The 16,662-nt window shown below is 55.2% G+C and overlaps 1 protein-coding gene and 1 long non-coding RNA gene across 20 annotated transcripts in view; one reads left to right on the forward strand and one right to left on the reverse strand.

Annotated features, from left to right (window-relative positions):
• The window catches only part of RASSF6 (Ras association domain family member 6), a 71,540-nt gene extending 59,576 nt beyond the window's left edge, over nt 1–11,964 (forward strand). For 5 of the 18 annotated variants that reach the window (XM_088164359.1, XM_088164358.1, XM_088164361.1 and 2 more), the window contains 5 exons: nt 664–5,346; nt 8,414–8,773; nt 9,555–9,678; nt 10,022–10,181; nt 10,916–11,964. In XM_088164359.1, the coding sequence (XP_088020485.1) occupies nt 664–739 (76 nt within the window). In that variant the 3' untranslated portion in view covers nt 740–5,346; nt 8,414–8,773; nt 9,555–9,678; nt 10,022–10,181; nt 10,916–11,964. Of the gene's footprint in view, nt 1–663; nt 5,347–7,938; nt 8,081–8,413; nt 8,774–9,554; nt 9,679–10,021; nt 10,182–10,884 lie in introns of those variants that run through there. The other 13 variants (XM_088164375.1, XM_088164373.1, XM_088164369.1 and 10 more) reach the window with 13 other exon arrangements.
• Nucleotides 6,721–13,039, reverse strand: LOC148224115 (uncharacterized). Of its 2 annotated transcripts, XR_015803503.1 has the most exons (8): nt 12,633–13,039; nt 12,029–12,321; nt 11,411–11,936; nt 10,266–10,364; nt 9,571–9,641; nt 9,362–9,451; nt 8,670–8,910; nt 6,721–8,200 (listed from the first exon to the last, which is right to left on the reverse strand). It is a non-coding gene; the product is annotated as an uncharacterized LOC148224115 (long non-coding RNA). The 2 variants fall into 2 exon arrangements; XR_015803502.1 differs by lacking the exon at nt 12,633–13,039 and having other exon boundaries at nt 12,029–12,387.
• Nucleotides 13,040–16,662: the final 3,623 nt, after the last annotated feature.

A 16,662-nucleotide genomic window follows, 5' to 3' on the forward strand; every position in this document is an offset into this window, starting at 1 on the left:
AGTGCAGGGTAATCTGTACAGCTGTGGCCTGGCTCATGAGAAGAACATAGAGATGTAGCAGAGTGCAGGTAGAACACAGTGATGGGAAGGCTGAAGGGATTGGGAGGGTTTACAGTCCTTTCCCTATCCTATTGCTCTTAAAGATTCCAGGATTAATACTGATTACACACAGAGTGGGACCTTCAGAAAACTTCTGAAGTAACTTCTCTTTGTTTTGTTTGCTGTTTGCTTTCTGAGCCTTTCATTGGCTCAGTTTGTACTTGCTGCTGTGTATTCCCTTGGAAAGGATAAATGCAATACACACATGGTACTATTTCTGTTCTGTAGCATTTGAGCCACATCAGTGCCAGATGTCCCTTTAGAACTTGAGGTGAATGACAGGATAGATCCCCCTGGCAGTAGCTCAGAATGCCCCACAGGTACAAGCCAGAGGGGCTCCTGTATTTGTGAGCCTCTGAGTCCAAGAGCACCGAGAGGCTGCAGCAGCCACAGATCTGTTACTGGATGATGGGCTGATAATCATGTTGGATCAAAGTGTCCAGGAAATGTTTAGAAGATACTAAACTTGCCTGCCTTGGGAAAGTTTTCATTGCCACTTGACCAGCTGGTTGCAATTTGGGTTGAAAGTTTGCAGAGGTAATTTCCATGCATTCTCCCTCTCAGGTACCTAAGAGAGAAGAACCTGATACGGCAACACCTTCGCAGTCGAAGTGTTAAAAAAACAGAGACTACAGTATGATGGGATGGGCCCTTGGATCCAGCCGGGAATGGCCCCTCGGGAACTCCTGGGCTGCTGAAGGACAGTCCTTGCTGCTGCCTCCTGTGCGCTGGGAATGAGCAGTGCTTCAGCCTCCCAGAGGACAAAGCAGGGAAGGAACAGCTTCAACTGCCCCTGCTCCTGCAGTGCTGGGGCACGGGCTGGAATCACCCGAGGAGATGCACTGCATCACCAGAACAATACACGCTGCATCTGACTTGGAACTTAGGCAAAAAATGCCCTGAAAAGCCCGAGGCTTGAAATCCTGCTGATGTATGACCCGGTGCCAAGAGGCTGGCGTTGAAAAATATTGCAATAACCAATGTGCTGATAGAAAATATGCAAATTAAGAATGTGGTTATCCCTCTGTTAGACAAATATTGTATTATATTAGCAGAAAGCTTTTCAGTAGAGCCAAGTGGCAGAAGATATTTATGTATTTCAGACTGCAGGTAGAATTTTCATTTAAGTTATAAAATATCCATGCAAGATGCCTGCAATCCACTGGCTTCAGGGTGGTGGATGCTGAAACTGCTTAAGCTTTGAGCTACTGTTAGGAAAAGGAAAACATAACTGGAACCCCTCTTACTTAGGAGCTGCTCAGCTCTTAGCAATGACAGGGAATTTATAGCTGAAATACCTCGTGAACTGCAAAGTAAGAACTGACTAAACACTGTTGGGTCCTGAAAGGCATCTCAGTGGTTTTGCAGTTGGAATAAACGATTGTGTTCCTTCCTGTGCTTTCTGTTTGACAGGGAATTGGCAAGTGCTCAGTGAGAGGCTGCATGTTACAGCCACTCAGGGGTGGGCTCATGGCCTCCCCAGGGATGCAGTTTGGGTCCAGCCCAGCCCCACCAGGGCACAGCAGCCAACTGCCAGCTCTGTTCTGGCTGTGTCGTGTTGAATGTTAGAGCTCAGATTACAGAGATGTAAATAAAATAAATCTGTGCACAGTTCATTGTCCTCCTCCCGTAGTTGGTTGTTTTTACCTGGAATCCGTGACTTACCTTAGCTGCCTTTGTCTTATGCAGGTAACAAATAGTTGTGAGAGAGGAAAGGAAGGAGCAGAACATGTTGCCTGGAAATTGTATGGAGTAAATCAAATTGTAAAACTCTAGACTGCCTGAAATCATGTTATTGGGATGTGAATTCAGAAAGTAAAAGTCAAGGTGCTGATTGAAGCTCCTCAGGTTGGACCAAGTGCGTTATTTCCAAGTACAGTTTATAATCCTGCCTCGGAAAGTGGTTAGGGACGAGTGAGTATAGAGGGCAGAAATAAAAATAATGCACAGTTAAGAGGTAGGGATTAAATGACAGTTGCCTTCCAGCTGCAGATGAACATTCCTTGAAACAGCGGGGTGTGCCTCCAAGTGGAAGTACAGAAATATTGAATAACTGCTTGCACAGCCCATGTGGAAAAGAGGTGTTTCCAAGCAGGTTCTCCAATCCCCTGTCTACGTCCACTCTTCCTGAAAGCAGCCGGTTTTGCCACCGTCTGATGTTCAAGACTTGAATCCTTCCCATTTCTCTTGTCTTGCTGAATTGGGACTGCAAACTGCTGGAAGGCAGCTCTGGGATAGGACACAGACCCGATGCCCTTGGCCAGGATTTTAGGGTGAGTGAAACCCTGCTGAGACTCCTGTGCAGTTGGTTCTCTGTGAGTGCTGTGCTGTCTAAATGAACCCTTTCTGACAAATGCAGACAAGAGCAGGGGAAGAAGAATATATTCCAAAGTATTACGGGACACTCAAGGAAACGCAGCAAGGACGCACAGGTGACAGAGGAAATGGGGTCACTCCAGTGTGCACCTGAAGCCATTAATCACAAATATAGTGATTGCAGTTCACATCTTACCTGAATTTCTATGTTTCCCTGCTGACCAGGTGCTTCAGCAGTCACTGTCTTGTCCTTTATCTGACATTTTACTTTTATTTTTTTCTTTCTCACCTAATTTCGGGTACCCAAGATAATCTTTCTCTGCTTAAAGGCAAGGTTACAACAAGCCAGAGCAGCCCATATTGGTGAGTTCACACACTATAGTTCAAGGCCAGCATTACAAAAATAATTATTCAGTGATTGAAAAGTAATTTACAAGTGGCTACAGGCAGATTTTCTATAATTTGGTCTTATTTGCGCTTAGACTTCATAAGCTTAGGACTTAAAATCTTTCTTGGTTTTGGTCTATGACTATTTGGGATAATAAAATAACATTGCATACCAGAAGATGGTGGCCACAACCAAACTCTCAATTTCCATCGCTTTGTTTATTGTTTCAGTGGATTTCCTTGCAGGGATTCAGCCTCCCTCTGAACTCAATGTGGCTTTTTGCCCCTTGGGTTGGTTTAAATGCTTCCTGTGCCATTTGTATCCCTTGTCCAGCGAGGACTGTGAAAAACAGAATACAGCTACAGAATTTTTTTTTTTAAAGTTTAATGAAGAATAAAATAAAGAGACAGAAGTCCAGCATTGGGGTGCTCCTGGCAAACAGCCAGAGAACACAGCAGTAGTCCCCCTCCCTTTACACTGTTACATTGCTGAGGTACATGCATATTCATAAAGTCCAGACATTACTCAAACATTCTTGCAAAGTGTTCGATGCTCTGGGAATTCTGCTTGGTTTCTTCATACTCTGCCTGACATCCTGTGTGTCGAGTGAATATATTTCATTCCTCCTTGTGTCTCCATCCTGATGTTTTACATCCTCTGATAAGGATTTAAATTTGACCTGGTATTTTCTAATTGGCCTCTGGTGCTCTGGTTTGTGTCACGGTTATCTTATCACTGGGAGAATTCAGTCAGCAGAAAAGGGTAACAAGATTGCCTTACACCATTTGTTTTGGTTCCATAGAGGTATTTAACACCCAGTGTTTATTTAAGGGTTGTGATATTGTATATTCACCACACTACTATTTCTATAAGATATGCAGCACATACTTAAACTGGTATATTACGTTATACTAACAAACAGCTAATTAAAGGTGTATATAATACTATATTTAAATGCTTATGATCAATGCAGAAACTAATATAGAAATGTGAAAGCAAGTATCATATTGCCCTTCTTTTTTAACAGGACCTTCCCATCAGTTGTGCAGCTCCTTATGCCAATAGCATTTTCTCACTCCTTTTGACAAGTTTTGGACCCTGGAAAAAGGAAAACCCCTGTGAGCAATCGCTCAGGAGGGTGAGTGATGTGCTTGTGACACGTTCAGTGGGGTGGCAGCTGCAGGTCCTGTCCTCTGGCCTTGGCAAGGCGTACAGGACACTGCGTGCAGAGCACAGACACATTTATCACTGTGAATGCACACTGGGTTTTGCTGTTCGGCTGAGGTGGCCTTAGCTTTGGTGTTGGCCAGAAAAATACTGAAATGCAGTTCTGGTAGGAAGAGTCGGTATAATCCTTTTGGGATGTGCTGTTCAGGCAGCTGCAGAGATTAACATTATTTATTAATAAGAGAGAATTATTTCTATTTTATAATTTTAAGCCAAGATTTGGGGGAAAAAAAATAACAAAGCTTAGGACTCAGAGATGGTTTGTTAAATGTAAGTTAAGGAATAGAGTAAATAGAGGGACACGAGGGAAGCAAGGAAAATTGGATTTACAGGAGGGTAAAGAGGATCCAAAGCAGTTTTGGGAGCGGGCTGAGAAAGCACAGGGAAGGCAAGAGGGAGGGAAACAGCGGCAGGGAGGTAAACAGGGAAAATAATTTGATCTAAAAGCACTCCTGAATAGTCACGAGAGCAGAGGCTGCGTTCGGCAGAGCTCGGCTCGGTTCGGCAGAGCTCGGCTCGGTTCGGCGCTGCTCGCTGCGTTCGGCTGAGCACCCCACAGATCCAAGGCGAGGTGAGGATGGCCCGGACCATCAGCTCCATGGAACAGCGGCATGTTTTGGGGACATGGTGAGGACGGAGCGAGCCGCCGCCTCTGCAAAGGGCTGGCAGCCGGGCTGCAGAGCCACAGGAGCTTCGCCTCCACCCGCCCGGCGCTGTAGGGCTCTGTGAAGCAGCTCTGCAGCCCCGTGCAGGTGCACATCCCCGTCCTAGAGAGGAACTCGCCCTGGGGGCACGGCACCCCCTGACCTTGGGGCACGGTGAAGCCTCGCTGGACCCCGCGGGCCCGCAATGGCCAGGACCGGAAGAGCTGGCATGGCGCAGCCGCGGGCGGTGCAGCAGGGGCGGGGCCCGGGCCGGGGCGGTACCGGCGCCTGCGGTTCCGGGCCTTGCCCACGGCCGTGTCCGCCCGAGCGCGACCCGCGGGGCAGAACGCGGCGCTCGCTGTCGGTGCGGCCGCCCCATTCCTGCTGTGCCAGGGCCAGCTGCTCCAGGAGCGAGCTGTCCTGAGCCTGGTGCGGCCGCGATCCTCTGGCCGGCGCAGCGACGCCCGGAACGAGCGAACGGCGGCTGTGGTGAGGGGCCGGAGGGCAGAGAGGGCTGCGCACAGGTCACGTGGGCCGGGCGGATCCGCGGCGGGATTTGAGCATTTCAGCGCTGATCCTCCGGACCCAACTGCTGCGTGGGACGGGTTTGTCCCGCACTCGGGGCTCTCTGGGACCACGTTTCACGGAACAAAGCTCCTGCCGCGTTCCCAGGTGCGATGGAAATGTTTGTGGGATGGGCTGAACTCCGTTTTCCGGGAAACAGTGGGACGGGTGTCCCTGGGCCCACCCTGTGGGTCGCAGAGAGGAGCTGCTCCTGCTGTCACGGCCGAGGCTAAAGGGGAAAAAACTGAACAGTCCTGAGGGAAAGCGTTGGACTTTCCCAAAAGTTTGGGGTTTTTTTTTTGGTTTTTTTTTTTACATTTTTCCCCTGAGCCCACCTGTGTGTTTTGCCTTAGGAAACAGGAACAGGAGACAGCACTGGGACTTTGGGGTTCATAGTCAGTGTTGCCAGGTGATTTGGTGATGTTGAACTGAAGTGATCTTCTGTCTGAGAGCTGTATCTGCCCTGCTGCAGGCAGAGGAGGCAGAGCTGGGACAGGAGAGCTCCTCCATTCCCCGGTTCCACAAAATCCCGTGTTTTTCTTGCCGCGGGCATTGATTCTGTGAGTTCCGGATAAAGGCTGTGCTTACTGCTGCACTGAGGCTGGTGTCTCACGGGACCTGCTCCTTCATCTGGGAAGTTTCACTGAGGGTGTTGTTACAAGGGAAATGGCCCTTTATGCCAGAGGTTCTGCTGTGACTCTTGTACCAAGGACCCTGATCCTTTCTGTGCAGTGTGTTACTGAGGATGTTACGAACACCTGGGCTTTTATGTGGGAGGTTTTATGGAGGATGTTGGTACAAGGGAAATGGTGCTTCATGTGTGCAGTTTTACTTCTCTGTCCAAAAGCCTTGGGAATGCTCAGGAACGCAGTGTGGGGTATTTGACCTCTGAAAGGGGTCCTGTTTGGTGTAAAATATCCATTTTTTTACTGGTTTGTGGTTTTCCTGCCCTTGGAGGAGTGTGAGGCTTTCTAGTCAGGTTGGTGTCTGAGAAGGGGAGGGTGTTCTGGGTTCCAGCAGTACTCCAGGGCTGCTGCTTTGGGATGTAATATGGAAACCCAGCAAGATTCCTGCTCGGCGAACGTGGGAGAGATTGGAACAGCAAGTGGCAAAGCTGGGCTTTGCTCCTCAAATCCCAGAACACCTGGGTTTAAGTTCCATCAGCCAGAGGAGGGAATGGAGCCTGGTGCCAGCCGTCCTGGGGGCACTGGACTGCTGTGACCCTCTTCTCTATTATCTTTTGCATGATGTGATTCTCCCTTGATGGGAGAAGGCACAAAGTGAGGCAGGAGGGGGGAGCTTGTTTTGTTTCTGTGACCTCCAGGCTTGGAGCAGCTGCAGAGCACTTTGGTTTCAAATAATCCTGCCCAAACACAGCGAACTTGAACCTGTCTTGGGCACTTGAGGATCCCTCTGTGCCACCCCTCCTCTGATGCTTTACCTACAAGGTGTGGGCTCAGAAACACCTGCCCCTACTGGACGGGTTTTTACAGGTACAAATTTATTTCCTTGGAGAAGCCATCAGGTGTAATGAAAAATCTATGGAAAACAAGTGGTTGGTACAGTAGCTGATAGCAGGTCTTGGGCTTTTCTTCTTTTCTTTAAAGTGTTCTTAAGAGGACCTTTAAGCTGGAGAATTGAATGGGAGGGGTTACTTTCCATTTTTTGAAGTATTGCTGTGGATTTTATTATGTCAACTGACACCACCAAAATAAGATTGGAAGAACTGAGCTTCAGGACTCTGCACTTAATTATTTTAATTTGTTTGTGTTGGTGCAAGAAATGCCAAATCCCAAAGCAATTCTATGTCTGTAGCATTAAGTGCTCGTTGTGGGGTTCTCACCTATGTTTTCATGGTCTAAAGGCTTTTCTTGTGCCCCAAAAGCCACCAGGAACCTGCCAGCAGCAGGCCTTCATTGCATGTTGGGATTTCAGTTTGCTCCTGGATTCTTCCCTGCAGTCTTCTCTTGGGTTTTTGTGCCAGAGGGGCTCTGACCCCAGAGTCCTACAGGGTGTCTGTTGCCTTGGTAAATGGGAATGAAGCTGGCCCAGTGTGTCAGGAAAACAAAAACATCCTGGGCTTTGTTTGGCCAAGGACGGACCATGAAGATGTCTCTACTAGCCGTGGGTGCGAGTGCTGATCCTTTTGGCTTGTGTGGTGCCTCTGGCCCCTCAGAAGTCAGGGCAGGGCTGAAGGAAGGAGAGAAGCTGCCACAGCCACAGGTGAGGACAGTGTTGGCTGTTTCAGACTGCTCTGTGCAGAGCTGGAAGAACAGCTTTCCTCCTTTCTCTCCATCACTGGGCAGAATAGTAACACGATGCTGCACTAAGCCGTGGCTTTTGTGGGCTGTTGCTGAGTTGTTGTTTTTTCTGGCTTTTGAATGTATTTGCAAGGGGTGCAGCGAGGAGCAAGTTGCTGGGTTACATGATTTCTGACTGGCCTATCACAGAAATGGGCATCTGTGTGTGCACGGGCTTCCTGGCAAATCCAGATGTGCCGTGGAAATCCTAAGGGAGGATTTCCGGCCTTGAATACACGTGACAGAGGCTTCTGAAAATGGAGCTGACCTTGGCAGAATAGCAGCTGTGAAGGGAAGCAGAACTAAAGTAGATGTCAGCAGAACAACCAAGTGAAGTGGTGCTTCTTGGTCCCGCTTTTCCCACGTTGTTTCCACGTGCTGCCCAGCATGGACATTGTGGTCTCAGACAGTGATTCCCGAGGAGCAAGGAAAGCCTTTTCCTCACCTGCACAGTTCAGGTGGATGGGACAGAATTGGTGTGGCCTGACAAGGCAGGAACAGCTGTCTGTGTTCTGGAGTGCCTTGAAAGCTTTCTCCGTCAGGTTTGGGAGGGGTTTCTCTTTGGGATTTCTTGTGATGCAGCACCACGGGTATCCCTTTGTGCCAAGTCCAGTGGTAAAGGATGGAAGAACTGACAAGTGGGGTCTGGGATGAAAATGGTTCTGTTAAAAATAAGCAAAGAATGCAATAAGGAAAATGAGCATCCTTTTAATGTCTGAAATAGTTAGGAATAAAAACGCTGGCAAAGGGCACTCTGAATTGGTGTCCCCTGTCATGGCTAAAACCCCAGAGTGAGGAATCAGAGCAGAAGTGTGAAAGCTGAGATCCTTTCACTGCTGCAGTGGACTTAATTTTCTTTTCCTCCTCTCTTTCAGGACAGGAAGAATCACGACTCTCCTGCCATCTTTGCCAAGAGCTGTGGTGTTTGATCAGCCAAAGCCCAGAGGCTTCAGCACCAGAGGTCTGAGCCTGGAGGGCTCCTGGTGCTGCCCGTGCTGTGGGCTATGTCAGAGGATGCAGGGTTCCTCTTTGCCTCCCTGCTGGGATTAACTGCCATGGGAATGTGGGATCTGGGTGAAACTCCAGCTCTCCTGGTGTTCAGGGGAGCAAGGTCTGAGGGACTGCACTTACCCATGGCTTTCCAGTTCGGCAGGAACAAGAGTAAATGGGGTGCCAGAGCCGTGTCCCGTCAGGCTGTGTTTCCCTCTGAGGACAGACACAGAGTCTGGGCTGAGGTGAGAATCCTGGGAGTGCTTGGATGAGCAATCCAGGGAACAGGGAGCTCGGGATTGCAGCTGCTGCTGGAACCATTGCCTTAGGTCTGCTCCTTTTGTGTCTATGAGAAGTGGGATTGGTGCTGGAGAGAGAGGTGCTGCTGGGAACAAAAGATGGAGTAAATCCTCTCTGGGGATGTGCAGTGAAGGACTGAATAGCGTGGAAGGAGAGTATTTATAAACTGTATCACTGTTTCTCCCAAAACTGGGATGGAGCAGTGATGGGGGTGGTTTGGTCTGGGCCTGTTATTCTTTGTGCAATTTTTAAATTCTGTTGTATGATTTACTGTCCGGTATCTTTCTAACAAAAGCTGACATAAATTTCGGTTAAGCATTAGAACTTGAGTCCATTCATTGCAAAAACTTGCCAAGGCTGGAGGACTGGGGTGGTGACTGCTCTCAGGAAAGGTTACTTATTAATACTGTGTCAGATTTCCCGCAGTGACTGTCAGGCCTGCATGGCTGTGAGTTCATGCTCTTCTCACTGGGGAATTGGAAATAACTTCAGTATGATGAGAAATTTTGGAAAAATACAGCTAAAAATCTCACCTCTGTACCCTCTAAGTTTTCCCAGTTTTTCCCAGCTAGGAGCTGCACAGAAGTCAGGCAGGGGGAATGACATCAGGGTACAGCTGTAAACTGAAAGTCAGAAAGAGAAGTTGTACCAGCAAAGGGCAGGAAAGGGGAAAGGTTTCAGGAAGCATTTCTGTGGTCTAATTAAAAATAATTTCTGATTGCCCAGTGAGAAGAACACGAACTTGCAGTCCTTCAGGCCTGACAGTCCCTGCAGCGAGAGCTCAGCACACATCCACAGAGGCAAGCCCAGCATCTGAAAGGAAAAAAAAAAAAGAAACCAGAAGAAAAAGGTGATTTTTTTTTTTTTGCTTCCAAGTTATGTCAAGTTCTTAAAGCCCAAGCTACATTTGCTCTTGATTTTGGTTGGGTGAATCATGAGCAGTGGGCACGGGTCATGCCATTCATTGAGCAGAAAACCCGGGGTCATTTAGAGGGGACACAAGAATTATTTGCCTAGGAAAATGTGAGGGGATGTCAAGGGGAGTGTGGTGGCATTTCTGAGGGGATTGCTGAGGTAAAGGAAGGGAGCCCAGCAGACAATTGGTCTGGGAACTCTGAGGCCCCTGGGAAGCGCGGCCAGGGCTCTGCAGGGAGGGCTCAGCACTCGGGACTCTCTGTGTCCTCCTTCCTCAGGCGGCCAGGAAGGGACAGAGGCTCCGTGCGGGATGAGGCCGGAGGCAGGGAGCAGAGGAGAGGCCTCGGGCTGCAGAGGGGCAGGAGAAAGGCCAAGGGAGCTCCCTGGGGCCACCAGGGCCTGTGGGGAACAGAATGGACGCTTGGATGACCAGTGGAGGTGAGGAGTGGATCTGAGTTCATCTACAGGGAAATAAGGAGGGGATACTCTGGAGTGAAAAGCTGAGGTGATGAGTTCACCCACCTGGGCACGAGTTGTGTTTGCACAAAGTGGGAACAGAGGTGAAGGTCAATCCAAAGCCAATTCTGCTTGACCTCTGAATTCCAGGATAAGTTTTACAAGCTGCCAAATGAGAGATTAAAAACACAAAAATTAAACCAAGAGCATTAATGAGGTTCCTGAGAATCCATTATATTGTTGTCATAGAATTCTTAACAGAGTTTTGAGCTTTTAATGACAACAATGCAGCTCTTGATTTGAATTAATCACTGTATGGGATTTGGGGTTTATTTGGGTTTTAAAGACCTCAGTGGTGGCCCTGACACTGCTCAGGAGCTGGTAGGAAAAGCAGGGTCAGAGCTCCTGGCAGGCACAGGGTCCTTCTCCCCAGAGTGGATTGTGGAGGAATTGTTTGGGACTTGGATTGTCCCTCTGGGTGATGCCAGTTGCTGTGATTTATAGAATTCTGCACATTTGATTCCCAGCACTTCCCAGCCCAGGGGCCTGAGCTGACAGGGCAGCACAAGGGTTGTTCTCTGCGTAGTGCCCAGATTTGGAGGTCACTATCAGCTTTGCTAGCTCCCATGAATTATCCCCATAGCCCTGAATTCCCTGCTCAATTCCCACTGCCATAACCTCACAGTGCCTCATGGAATGTGGATATTCCCATGCAGAGCTGCCACTTGAACACCAGCTGTGCCAGGAACCGGCAGAGCTTCCAAGGAAGCTCAGCAGTATCAAGACAGGTACAGGTATGTATTCCAAAGAATTTGCTATTTAAAGCCCTCGTCTCCCAGCCCCCCCCAGGAGACACTTGACAGAGCTGCCTGGAATTCAGCTGATTTAACTCCCCTGAGCTCAGGCTCCAGGTGATCTTTTCAAGCAGAAGGCAGGGGCCAGAGGTGCTCCCTGTGCCCAGAGGAGGGCCTCTCTCCCTGAAGAATCTCAGTTCTTCTCAGAGGCTCAGCAGTGGCCTCTGCAAGTTCTTTTCCCTCAGGAAAGGGATGCACATCCCTGCCCTTCAGCGCATCTCCAGTGGGACCCACCTGCAACAGCTTCCCATCCCTTCTGCACTTCCAGCTGGCTCCCTGAAAAACTCCCACCTTCACCCAAACAAAACTCCATCCCACCCAAACCTTTGATTTTAAGGAATCTCTGCAGGCTCTTACTTGGGTTTTGATATTTGCGAGGGAAGAGTGCCTTGACTTTAAGCAGCCCCAGCTTCAGCAGCTACCATCGTTTTGGCAGCACTCGCCTGCAGGAAATGCCCCCTGCCACTCTCCAGAAGAACTTTGGTCCTGCAGCAGAGGAAGCCTCAGGACTTATCCTGCTCATTTCTCCCTGCAAGGGGACATTGCAAGAGCAACTTTACAGCTGCTGGGTAAATCCTGGAAAGGGTGGGAAAATCAGGATTATGGGAAGAGTTTGGTGCTGAGATGTCAGGTGCCAGCCAGTTCTGCCCTACAGCCATTGCAGGGGTTGGTGTGCAAAGCAGCTTTAGCAGAAGAGAAGGAGCTGCAGTTCCCTTGTTGGTGCCAAGGATTCCCATCCTTGGGAGGTTCATCCCCATCACGCAGAGATTGGCTCAATCGGTTGGAGCAGAGTGGTACTGCAAAGGTTGTGAGTTCACTTCTCAAATGGGCCACGTACTTGAAAGACTTTAGGATCCTTCTCACCCCCAGTCTATCCTGTGATCTAGAAATAAAGAAGAACATTCTCAGCTGCCTCATTTACCATTGCAGAGGTTTTTTGAGTGGCAAAGCAAGGGGAAGGGGGAAGCATCTCACCTGGCAGGTGTTGGAGAAGCAGCCTGAATGGAACGCAGTGCCTGGCCCCGGCTGAGCGGCTCCTCCCGCCCACGGTGCTCCAGCCCCGCTCGTTCCCCAGGGGAGCGGCGGGCGGGAGCCCCACGGCTGTGGGGACACGGGAAAAGGGGAGGCAGGCGCTGCTCTGCGCTGAGGGCTGCGGGGGCTTTGCATACCCGCGGGGGGTGCGGGCGGTACCGGGGGCGTTTGGGGCTCCTCCCAGGGCTCGTACGGCGTTCCTCGTGCCCTGGGCGGTTCCAGCCTCGATCCAGCGTCTGCACGAGACGATTCCACCGCCATTCTCCCAGGCACGGTTACCGGCAGAGCCCCGGCTCCCTACGGCCGCAGCGGGATCGCGCCCAGAGTCCCACGCCCGCTGCGGCCGAAGCAGGAGCGGCAGCGCCGGGCTCGGTCCCAGCGCCCGTCCCGGGGTGGCTCCTGCTGCCCGCAGCGATCCCGTTCCCGGATCCCAGCCCCGATCCCATCCCGCTCCTGCGACCCGCACCCTGCCGGCCCGGGGAGAGGCGGCAGCACTCGGAGGCGCCGGCAGGCACCGGCAAGACCCAGAACCGATCCCTAGACTCACCTGAGCTGAGCTCCCCGCAGCACCGGGAGCAGCCCCCGCATTGGGTTCGGCGCAGCGCTCCGAGCGATGGTCCCGCCGCATCCCAAGAGAAGCATCCGCCTATGGAGCGAGCTGGGAGCGGCTCGGGCGCACTTGAAGGGCGCGGGCGGGGCGGGGCCCCGGGGGGTGGGACCAGCACAGGTGTGGGGAGCGGGGCCTGCACAGGTGTGCGGGGCCCCAGAGCGCCTGCGCGGGGCGGGGCTGAGGGGGATTTAAACCGCGGGGCGAGCACGGCGGAGCCATTTGTTCCTCGGCGCTCGGGGGGGAGGCTGCGCCCGGGCCGGGCTCTGTATCTCTTTTTCTCTATATTTCTTTTCTTCTATACGTCTCTTTTTCTATACCTCTCGTTTCTCCCCTCCTTCCTCCCCTCCCCCACCCCCCTCCTCCCTCCCCCCCCCCCTACCCCCCCCCCCTCCCCCTCCCCCCTAGCCCTCCCCTCCTTCCCCCCCGGGCCCGGCTCCCCCCATGCCCCTACCCTACCCTACCCTACCCTACCCTACCCTACCCTACCCTTCTCTCCTTTTGCTCCTTCCACCTTTCCCGAACCCTAGTCGCCCCCGTCCCTTCTCCCTAATCCCGTTCCCCCCGCAATTCTTCCCTACCTGCCTTCAATCCTCCCCCTCCTTCCTCCACCCTCCCTTTCCCCCCACTCCACCTCCCCCTGCCCTGCACACCCCAACACCCCCATCTGCTCTCCGTCCTTGGCTCAACCACTCCGAATACTCCGTCTGCCCCCCTATTCCCACCCTCCATCCCCCTTTTCTCTCTTTCCCCCGCAGCCGCGGGGTTCGGGGTGCCGGATAATAAAGCCCAGAGGGCCGGAGCCGGCGCCCCGCACCGTCCCTGCCCCACACGGGGACTGGCCCGCTCTGCGGGTGTCCCCATGCCGGTCCAACACACCGCCCGACAGCGCCGGGGCTCCGGCTTTCCCTACATCACACTGCGGGTCCCCGGGGGTCGGGGCTGGGGGGACCCCTCCTTAGGAGGGGTCCCGGAGTGGGGGGTGCGGGTTAGGGGGGGGCTCCCCTCATTAGGAGGGGGTCCTCGAGGGGAGGGTGGGTTAGGAAGGGCCCCCTCCGGAGGAGGGGGTCCTGGGGGGGGGGGTGGGCCCCCTCCGGAGGGGGGGGTCCTGGGGGGGGGGGGTCAGGGTGGGCCCCCTCCGGAGGGGGGGGGGGGTCTGGGGAGGGGGGCGGGGCGGAGGGGGTGTCCCCCCTCCAGGCCCCGCCCCCTCCCCGGACCCCCCCCGCCTCCGGACGGCGTCCGCCCCGGCCCCCTCCCGGGGACCCCCCTCTTCCGGAAGGGGGCCGGGGGGGGGGCAGGAAGGGCGGGGCCGATCGGTTTTTTGGCTTTTTTTTTTTTTAATCTGTTCACGCTGCAGAGTGACGTGCCCCCCTCTGCTTCCCCCCCCACCCCACCCGCCCCCCCTCCCCCCGGGGCCCCGTCCGGAGGAGGGGGTCCTGGGGAGGGGCTCAGGGGGCGAATCCCTTCCGGAGGGGGGAGGTCCGAGGTAGGAGGGGCTGGGGGGGGCTAACCCCCCAACCCCTCCCACCCCGGACCCCCCCCTCCGGAGGGGGCCCGCCCCCCGCCCCACCCCAGGGGCCCCTCCTCCGGAGGGGGCCCCTCCCACCCCCCACCCCACCCCCCCGGACCCCCTCCTAAGGAGGGGGTCCTCCCTAACCCACCCCCCACCCCCCCCCAAGGACCCCCTCCTAATGAGGGGGCCCATCCTAAGCCCCCCACCCACCCCAGCACCCCCTCCTGAGGAGGGGGCCCCCCCCGACCCCCCATGCCCGCCCCCCCAGTGTGATGTGGGGACAGCCGGACAGCCGGCACTGTGGGGCACTGTTGTGTGTGGGGGGAGCCGCAGAGCGGCTCCGGCCCCGTGGGGGGATTCCCGCGAGGGGCGCCGGCTCCGGCCCTCTGGGCTTTATTATCCGGCACCCCGAACCCCGCGGCTGCGGGGGAACAAACAAAGGGACAAGGGACAAAGAGAGGGGACAGCAGGGATGGGGAGGGGGATCGGGATGCGGAGAGAAGCGGGAGGGGAAAGGAAAGGCTGGGTTGGGGGGAGAGGGACGGTGGACAGAGGAGGGGGAATAGAAAGGGGTAGCGGGGTAGGGACAGGAGAGGAAGGATGGAGGGGGGTCAGGTTTGGGGAGAGAGGAGGGGAGGGTTTGAGGGAGAAAGAACAGGAACAGGGGGAGGAGGAAGGAAAGGTAGAGGGGGGAACAGGAAGGGAAGCCGAAAGAGGAGGGAAAGGGAGAGAAAGCAGGGGAACACGGGGAGGAGGAAGGAGGGGTGAATAGGGGAGGGAAAGGCGTCGGCTTTGGGGAGGAAGGGGAAAGGGAGAGAAAAAAGGGGAACACGAGGAGGAGGAAGGAGGGGGAGAGGGTTGGAGAGGAGGGGAAGCCGAAGTCCGTCCTGTCCCTCTGTGCGGAGCTCCGACAGCATGCCGCCGTCCGCAGTCAGCTCATAGGGAGGAAATGGCGGCCGAGCCAATTTTCGGAAGTTAAATCACCTCGGCCCCGCCCCGCGCAGGCGCCCTGGGGACCCGCACACCTGAGCCGGACCCGGGACCGCCCCTGAATCACCGCCCCGGTACCGCCCCCAGTACAGCTCGGTACCGCCCCTCAATCACCGCCCCCAGTACAGCTCGGGACCGCCCCGGGACCGCCCCTCAATTACCGCCCCCAGTACAGCTCGGGACCGCCCCTCAATCACCGCCCGGGTACCGCCCCCAGTACAGCTCGGGACCGCCCCGGGACCGCCCCTCAATCACCGCCCCGGTACCGCCCCCAGTACAGCTCGGGACCGCCCCTCAATCACCGCCCGGGTACCGCCCCCAGTACAGCTCGGGACCGCCCCGGGACCGCCCCTCAATCACCGCCCCGGTACCGCCCCCAGTACAGCTCGGGACCGCCCCTCAATCACCGCCCGGGTACCGCCCCCAGTACAGCTCGGGACCGCCCCGGGACCGCCCCTCAATCACCGCCCCGGTACCGCCCCCAGTACAGCTCGGTACCGCCCCTCAATCACCGCCCCCAGTACAGCTCGGGACCGCCCCGGGACCGCCCCTCAATCACCGCCCCGGTACCGCCCCCAGTACATCTCGGTACCGCCCCTCAATCACCGCCCCCAGTACAGCTCGGGACCGCCCCGGGACCGCCCCTCAATCACCGCCCCGGTACCGCCCCCAGTACAGCTCGGTACCGCCCCTCAATCACCGCCCCCAGTACAGCTCGGGACCGCCCCGGGACCGCCCCTCAATCACCGCCCGGGTACCGCCCCCAGTACATCTCGGTACCGCCCCTCAATCACCGCCCGGGTACCGCCCCCAGTACATCTCGGTACCGCCCCTCAATCACCGCCCGGGTACCGCCCCCAGTACATCTCGGTACCGCCCCTCAATCACCGCCCCGGTACCGCCCCCAGTACATCTCGGTACCGCCCCTCAATCACCGCCCCCAGTACAGCTCGGTACCGCCCGGTACCGCCCCTGCAGCACCGTCCCCAGTACAGCTCGGTACCGCCTCTGAATCACCGCCCCCAGTACAGCTCGGTACCGCCCGGTACCGCCCCTGCAGCACCGTCCCCAGTACAGCTCGGTACCGCCTCTGAATCACCGCCCCCAGTACAGCTCGGTACCGCCCGGTACCGCCCCTGCAGCACCGTCCCCAGTACAGCTCGGTACCGCCTCTGAATCACCGCCCCCAGTACAGCTCGGTACCGCCCGGTACCGCCCCTGCAGCACCGTCCCCAGTACAGCTCGGTACCACTCCGGGATCACCCGGCCCCGCCCCTGGTACCGCCCGGGACCACTGGGGACCGCCCCTAAAGCACCGCCCCGGCCCCGCCCGGTCCCGTCCCCGGGACCTCCGTGCCCCGCCTCGCCAAGCCCCGGCTCCGCCCCGAGCCTGCCCGGGCTGCGCCGGGACCATCGCTGGCGGCCCCGCCCCTCTCCCCCGGGCCGAAGCGGGCTGAAGGAGATGTC

The sequence above is a fragment of the Sturnus vulgaris genome, chromosome 4 (assembly GCF_052056855.1).
Source record: "Sturnus vulgaris isolate bStuVul1 chromosome 4, bStuVul1.hap1, whole genome shotgun sequence".
NCBI classification, from domain to species: domain Eukaryota; kingdom Metazoa; phylum Chordata; class Aves; order Passeriformes; family Sturnidae; genus Sturnus; species Sturnus vulgaris.